The sequence below is a fragment of the Sander vitreus genome, unplaced genomic scaffold, assembly GCF_031162955.1.
Source record: "Sander vitreus isolate 19-12246 unplaced genomic scaffold, sanVit1 ctg477_0, whole genome shotgun sequence".
Classification (NCBI taxonomy): Eukaryota; Metazoa; Chordata; class Actinopteri; order Perciformes; family Percidae; genus Sander; species Sander vitreus.
In genome coordinates, this window is record NW_027595584.1 from 33,313 (window position 1) to 41,935 (window position 8,623).

Below are 8,623 nucleotides of genomic sequence, written 5' to 3' on the forward strand. Positions count from 1 at the left end.
TTACGTTGCTAAAAGTCCTGATTATTTACATGGAGTCTGGTGGAGTTTGGTGATGGTGATTTCGGGGCTGTTTCATGTTAAACTAAAAGGATCTTACTCTTTAACTAAAAGGTCTATCTCTGTAGGGATCCTTTCATAATGTTGTCAGACACTTAGAATAATAATCTGAGTCTGTCAGCAGCAACAACAGAACTTTTAGTGAAGATTTGCAATTAACATTACATTGCAGCTTGTTTCGTCTTGCCAAATACTGGACCATCAGTCACTTGGACACAAAACATGAGAAAATAGAGTCCAGGTTTAAACATACCAAAGTATCCATTTACATTTAAAAATGATGGTGAAGTGTGGCGAAATAATTCTGTGCAATTTTACAAACAGTATATTTCTGTTCTTTTACATTTATGAAAAGTAATTGTTATATTTCTTAACTGCTGCTATTAAACGAAGACTTAAAATTATATCAAAAAGTTGTTTGGATTTCTGCACAACCTCCAGACTGAGCGAAAGAAATTGAAAAGCAGAAAATCTGATAAAATGATGGAGAGAGCCATGAACAACGGTTTATTCAAATCTTACTGTGGTTTATTTAAGGGGAACTTCCGCATCAGTTCACACTTATAAAACATTTTAATTGACAAGATTTACAATATATTCTGGGTAAACCTGATTCATGTAAAATAATCAAATGGGAAGCACCAAGTTCAGTTGTTAATTTGACCATAAACCCCATTTACCATAAGCTCAACATGATATTTAAACTGTTATCCCCCTGCAGCATGGACAATGAAACTTTCAACATGGATATTCTCCAGCTGGAGGGGTTAAAGGTCAGCCCTGAGTCCTCCTTCCCTGCCTTCATTCTCCTCCTCCTCATCTACATCTTCATCATGGTGTCCAACATCGGCCTGGTGGTGCTGATTTTCGCAGACAGGAGCCTCCACCTGCCCATGTATCTACTCTTCTGCAACATGAGCATCAATGATGTTTTTGGGGCAACGGTCATCATCCCTCACTTGCTGAGTGACATTTTTACTCCAATCACAGACCGGTACATTTATTACATCAACTGCGCCATTCAGGCGTTTTGTGCTCACTTCTATGGAGGCACTTGTCACACGGTGCTCATGGTCATGGCCTTCGATCGCTACATGGCTATCTGCAACCCCCTGCGGTACGCCGCCACCATGACCAACCGGATGGTCGTGACACTCTCAGTGTCGGCCTGGGCGGTGTCTTTTATCTTGATTGCGGCGAATATAGGCCTCAGCGTCCGTTTGTCACGCTGCAGGCGGGTTGTAATCAACCCGTTCTGCGACAATGCCTCCTTGTTCAAGCTGTCCTGTGAAAACATTATCGTCAACCAAATCTACGGCCTCATCAGCTCCATGGGCATGCTGTCCGTGTCCATGTTCACAGTCATGCTCACCTACCTGAGGATCGCCATGGTGTGTTTGAGTAGTAAGAACAAAGCTCTGAACAGCAAAGCGCTGCAGACCTGCGCCACCCACCTGGCGGTGTACATCATCATGCTCTTGTCAGGAAGCGTCATCATCATCCTCCATCGTTTCCCCGACTTATCGGACCAAAGGAAGATGGCAGCCATCCTGTTCCACGTGATCCCTCCTTCCATGAACGTTGTTATTTACGGACTGCAGATCAAAGCGGTCCGACAAAAAATTCTCATCATATTTAATAGAACAAATAAAATGTCAGAGGTGAAATGACACAAGTCAAATGTAAGGACTTTAAGTGAAATATTCATTGTGGAATATGAATTCCACCATGTTTATGATGTGTAATTCCTCAGTTTGGTGGTATAATAATGAATAACATCATGGTAGACAGCAGTGCACACCCCAACCCTTCGGTCATTCATTATCTCCGCCAAAAAGGTTTTTTTTTCAGTTTGGCTTGTTCGTTTATCAGCCAGATTACAGAAAACATACCTGCCCGATTTTCATTAAATTTGATGGAAGGGTGTAGCATGGGCCAATAATTAAAACTGATTCAATTTTGGATCAGATCTATATCAAGTGGTGGATAACCAGATGCAAAAAATGTATTTTCTTTCAAGAACCAGAGGAAGTGCACATTGTGCTTCAATAACTACAATACTAGCTTTTACAAATAACTATATATATATATATATATATATACGGTGTGAATGATTGCTGCTATTTGCAATTATTATATGCTTCTATATATGCCATTAAAGTAAAATATGATATTCAAGTATTAAGTTGTAATATTTACTTGTTATAGGTTCTTTATGGGGATTAATCACCTGGTGGTAATAGTTTAGAGTACATACAGCTTTCAACGCTTTCTCATGAACGTATGATATTGTACGAAAACTTCATCATCAACGTCAAGTACAAGATGGCGGCGCTTCTCGCAGCAGCGGCTCGGAGCTCTCCAAGTAGATGCCAATTTGTATTAGTTCTGTTGATCTTAAGTGTAGTAACTCAGTTTGGTCAAGCTCGCATAACATATAGCCAACAGGAGATACTCAATATCGGAACAACGGGCTACATTCCACCTCCACCTCTCCACATTCCCAACGAACTGCTCGGCACATCGGTACCTGTCTGGATTACCACCCGGGGAAGGAGGCAGTGCAAACGGAGATGAACGCGGAAGCGAAAGCGGGGCAGGAGAGCCGGCATTCAACTCAGGCTAAAAAACTCCTTTCACCTGCCAAGGGAGTTTACAGTAGTGTTTCTCACTGCGGTCTATATCCCTCCAAGGCGAACGCTAAGACTGCACTGTCCAAACTGTATAATGTTACAAACGATCTGCAGAATTGCCACCCAGATGGCGTGTTTGTTATCGCAAGCGATTTCAACCACATCAATCTTAAGACTGTGCTCCCCAAATTCTATCAGTTTGTTGACTTCCCAACCAGAGGGAATAACAAGCTTGATCTTGTGTATTGCAATATTAAAAACACCTACAGAGCGGCGCCATCACCTCACTTAGGCTGGTCTGACCACACTGCTTTGTACATGACCCCAGCCTACAAACCACTCATTGCCAGAATAAAGCCCACAGTGCGGACTGTCACGACATGGCCAGATGATGCTATATTAAGATTACTGTTTTGAAAATACAGATTGGGACCTGTTAAGACAGGTAGCCATCCTGAACAATAACCACACTGATCTAAACATGTACACATCCTCAGTTCTGGACTATATTAGTTTTTGTGTAGAAAATGTCACATTTGACAAGAACATTCGCACTTTTCCAAACCGCAAACCTTGGATGAATGGTGAGGTTCAGAGGCTGCTGAAAGCCCACGACACTGCATTCCACAAAGCGTCACCATGCAACTCGGATAGAGGAGCACTTCAGCAGCTCTGATACACAACGCATGTGGCAAGGCATCAGATCCATAGTGGATTATAAAGGAAACAACTCCTGCCTGTCAGCTACGGTCACCCCCTTCCTCCCTGATGACCTAAATTTCTTGTTTGCACGTTTTGACAGGCAAAATGACCAACCTACAATTAAACTGCCACAGCAAGAAGCCTCACCAGAGTCACTAGTCCACAACAGTCTGGTTCTCAACTCTAGGAAAACGAAAGAAATTATTCTGGACTTCAGTAGGCATAGAAAAGATGGTCACCATCCCAGCATCAACGGTGAGGTGGTGGAGGTAGTCCAGAACTTAAGTATCTGCGAGTACATCTCAGCGGTGACCTGACTACCTGACTGGAAATGGGCTGTGAATGAAACTTTCCCAGACCCACTTCTCAGTTACAACTGAGAAGTGTCTAGTGTCAACCAGGCTAGCTCAGCCCCTAATGAGAATGTGACACGGAGACTGTGCCTTGCAAAAGTGTTAACCCCCCTCCCCCCTGCTAAATCAGTAATTTCACTGAATAACAATAACTATATGTATTTATTATTATAACAGAGGATAAATGCAAAATATTGAACATATGAAAAAACTATGAAAGTCCCTTTATGCCTTTAGGCCTCCAACATCGCACTAGGATTAGGCAATGGTTAGGGTTAGGTGCCTTGAATTTGACAGTCGCAGCACTGCCTTGAAGTCGACGTTGGGGGCTTAAAACACCTGTTTTAAGGCTGTCTTTATGTTTTCCTTTGTATTCTCATGTCTTTTATTTATAAAATACCATATAAATAAACTTTACTTACTTACTTCTTGGTGCCCACTCTCTATGCCAATACCTTAAATTAAAAACAACCTACAGGAGATACACATGCTTAGTATCAATGGGTGCCAAGCAACAGTTGACCTGTCAGTGTGTGACGCTGCAGCTGAGGACTGAATAAAAGTGTCTGCAGTTTCACTTCTGATCTTAGGTGGAGGGAGGTTGTGTTTTCTCATACATGTGTAATACAATCTGTGTTTTAATGAATTTACAGCATCTTGTGAGACGAACGTGTTCTTTATTTTCTGTCGCAGCTTTGTGGAAGAGTTCTCCGTGAAGTGGAGGATAACCCTGACCCTAACGTGTTTCAGTAAGGAATCTAATCTGGGCACAAAACTTGCACTTTTCACTTATCTTCAAGCTCTTTCACAGTCTCGGTTCACCCAAATTATATTGCAGATATAGATTTATTTGCAATGTTTTTGTTTCTGCCTTCACTCGAATGCGTTAGAGGTGAATGAAAGTATTCTTCATTTTCTGTCATTGCTTTATAGAAGAGTTCTCACTGAAGTGGACGATAACGTCTTTAGAAAAGAAATCTAATCTTGTGCGCACAAAACCTGTCACTTTTATTTGTGTCTCTGTTTCTGCCTTCTCTCGAATGAAAGTTAGTTTGTGCAGCTCACAGACATTTAACATCGATGTATCTGTCTGTGCTCGGAGAGGGATCTATCTTTTGTTGCTCTCCCTGAAGTTTCTTAGATTTTTTTACCCGTTCAAAAGTGTTTCTTTTGACGTTTTTCCTAATCTGATTCAAGGCTTTCATAGACATGAAAGACGAGATAGACGAATGTTGAAGCAAATTGACTTAGATTGACAACTTCTCTTTGCAAAAACAGTCTTCTTTTGTGAGAATTACGTCCACTGAAAGCTCTTCATAATGTAACTGGGACATTGTTTCTGGAAACAGCTTTAAATGCCATTTTAAGCAAAGAAATAATGATGTTGAATGTTTTTGAATGATTGAGAAAAAAATCAGACACGGTGACTTAATACGCTGGATGCCTCCGTAACAAATTCATCATAACAACAATTGTTATTGTGATGTAGACATGTTTAGGTTCACTGTGATAACCTTATGAAGAAGTTTTTTAGGGCTGCTGCCTCCGAGTCAACTAAGATTTCTTAAGTAGATTATTTTTAATGGTGAATGACTTATTTCCAAGAAACTTATGAGCAAATATTTCAACTCTGTCGCCTAAATAATTACGAAACTGCATTTGTAAACATTGTTTTGAGGGGAACGGATTTTCCGTACGGTTAACGTTAATTGAAACAAAACTACTTGCTTAGATTAAGGAAAAGATTTTTTAAAAGTTAGTACAAAATAAGTTAGGTGACGGTTTAAATGAGTTTGTTATGTAAATTAAGATTCATACATGATAGGAATGCTTCCTCTGAGTTGACTATTTGGTCGTTTTGTTCTTAGTCGACTACGATTTCTTTAGTCATTTTTTACACTTCTTTCATGCAGAATTGTTCACTTTCAAGACATGTCTAAACACATTTCTGGCTTTATAGATTTAAAGTGGGGGTTTTGCATGATTCTTTGTGGAGAACTATTATTTGTTTTAATTGATGAGAGCCATAATTAAAGGAAATAGTTTGTTAATGAACTCAGTTACACTGAAGTTGTTGGATGTCTTTACTATTTGACATTGGCGGAGGAAAGCATACGGCTATCTCCTGGAACTCAAACATTTTCTAACCTTTTAAACAGTCACAGTGAGATCTTGTTGCTTTTCTGTAACTATAACTGCATATACATATAACTGTAGTTATACGTTCAGAGTCTTTATCCTGACGCGACAGATGAGAAATGGAAAACAACACTTTTGTTGGGGATATTCTAATCTTAGAGGGGTTAAACGTAACCTCCCAGTCCTTTATTCCCGCCTTCATCCTCCTCCTCCTCATCTACATCTTCATCTTGGTGTCCAACATTGGCCTGGTGGTGCTGATCTTTCGGAGCAAGAGCCTCCAGCAGCCCATGTATCTACTCGTCTGCAACATGAGCATCAACGATGTCTTGGGGGCAACAGTAATTATACCTCATTTCCTCCGAGATCTTTTATTTTCAGACTCAGAACGGTACATTCAGTTACATCGACTGTGCCGTCCAGGCGTTTTGTGTTCACCTCCATATGGGTGCTTCTCACACGGTGCTCATGATCATGGCTTTTGATCGTTACATGGCCATCTGCAACCCGCTGCGCTACGCCGCCGTCATGACCAACAGGATGGTGGTGTTGCTGTCGGCGGCAGCGTGGGGAACGATCTTCGTGCTGGTGGCGATTCTCGTGGGGCTCAGCATCCGCCTGTCACGCTGCAGGTCAGTTATCTTCAACCCGTTCTGCGACAACCCGTCCTTGTTCAAACTGTCTTGTGAAAGCATTCTCATCAATAACATCTACGGTCTGGGCTACACGGTGGTGCTGCTGGGCTTGTCCCTCGGCAGCGTAACGCTCACCTACCTGAGGATCGCCATGGTGTGTTTGAGTAGTAAAAACAAAGCTCTGAACAGCAAAGCGCTGCAGACCTGCGCCACTCATCTGGTCGTGTATGTCATCCTCGTGTTGTCCGTCTTGCTTATTGTGATCCTGCACCGCTTCCCTCTTCTGGAAGACCTCAGGAAAGCGGCGTCCGTTGTGGGACACGTTGTCCTGCCGGCCCTGAACGCTGGTATCTACGGTATGCAAAATAAAGAGGTCCGTCAAAGGATTAAAACGTTGTTTCATAACAATAAAGTAACTTGACATGTTGCATGTTTTGTCCTCTTCTACTTGTGTATTGTATACTTGTATCTTTTTTTTAAACTAAAGATAGTTTTTCTTTGTCGATTAATGGGTGGATTATTCTCTGGATAGATGGATTAGTTGTTTGGTCTCTGAAATGTTGAAAATGTAGATCATTAATTCCCAAAGTCCCAAGATGACATCCTCAAATGTCTTATTTTGTCAGGGTTTAGGGTTAAAGATAATTATTTTCCTGTCACAGAGGATAGAAGAAACTAGAACATATTCACATTTAACAAACTGACATCACACAAGTTTCACTTTATTTTATAAAATGACTCAAACCGATTAATCAATCAATAAAATAGTTGCAGATTATTTTAAAACTAAACTAATTGGTGAATCTTTGCAGCCACCTTGTTTGCAAATCTATTGTGACTATATCATCTTATTATCCTTATGGAGTACTTTCTTGTGTTTTTAGAAAAATAAAATAATCCACGTAATAACTTTGTGTCTTTTTATACATCTACATAAAGTGGCTCAAAAATTACAGAGTTGATGTTTTTTTCATTTAAATATACATGAGGTTATTGCACTTCCAGTTTTTTGGGGGTTTATTGCACACTAGTCTTTATAGAGGGAGTATTTTGAAATCTTGAATGTTTTGTTATAATCTCGAAAAGTACAGCCTATTAAACCCCAAAAGGCGGTGTTTGGCCACAAAAACATATTGGTTTTAATACCCATTTGTTACAAAGAGAAAGAGATTTTTTTTGTTTCATTCTTGTTCACTGTTATCTGTTATGTTAATTTGTTTAGATGCAAAATAATAAAAACTAACTATTCAGTTAATTTTTAGCAAAAGAGATACGTTTATTCATGATTTATTCATTCATACAACATAAAATTATTTAATAAATACATATCAATTACAAATACAGAGATAGAATTACTATAGTGATCGTTATCTTTTATTATAACTATGAATGTTTTTTCAGTATAGTTTAAGTAGTAAACTGAGATCTGTAGTTTTCATCTGCTGAACTTAAGATGCTTATGCGTGCATTATGTTGTAAAGACTACTGTTACCCTGAAATTCCACCAGGCGTGGATCCCCGCCGCAATCCGGCTATGCCATGGTTTGTTCCATCGTCTGGCATGCGTGCAGATCTATTATTGACAGAGCTGCAGGGCGTTCAACAGGCCAGGCAGGAAGTGAAGAGGCTAGATCATCCAGGTCAGTTTTCAAAATAAACTCCCTGTGCAGACTCCCGATCGGATATCCCATCACTACAATATTTTATGATACTGAGACACAACCACAAATCTTTGATCTGTGTGGTTTATAACTGGACTAAATGGAAGAATATTTAACTATGTAGACTACTTACTTTTATGGTAGGAGCACAAATATCCAGGAAAAATGACCAAAACAACAAGATCTGCAAGTCGGGCAGGCAAAACGCTCCGCTTCTGAGATGCTGCTGTTGTGGTATGACGCATGCCGGACGATGGAACAAAACCACGGCGCAGCCGGATTGCGGCGGATCTAAGGGGGTAAATTTCATCTAACAGTTTGGGGCGGACAATAAACATGAAATTTCTCAAGAGCAATTTTTGAAGGTGACACGAATAATACAGCCAAAATTGTACTGGTACAGGATATGTGTAACGTTAGTTGTAGAACACCAGTAAGAAGGC

General features: G+C 40.3%; 2 protein-coding genes across 2 annotated transcripts; both read left to right on the forward strand.

Moving 5' to 3' along the window:
- The first annotated feature begins 779 nt into the window (after window positions 1-779).
- On the forward strand, window positions 780-1,727 carry LOC144514168 (olfactory receptor 4E1-like). Its single transcript, XM_078245355.1, has one exon. The coding sequence runs from the start codon at window positions 780-782 to the stop codon at window positions 1,725-1,727; it is 948 nt and encodes a 315-aa protein (XP_078101481.1).
- Window positions 1,728-6,003: 4,276 nt separating this feature from the next.
- LOC144514173 (olfactory receptor 8U1-like) lies at window positions 6,004-6,940 on the forward strand. The gene is given in 2 exon segments (XM_078245359.1): window positions 6,004-6,285; window positions 6,287-6,940. Coding segments are annotated over 2 exon segments (936 nt in total).
- Window positions 6,941-8,623: the final 1,683 nt, after the last annotated feature.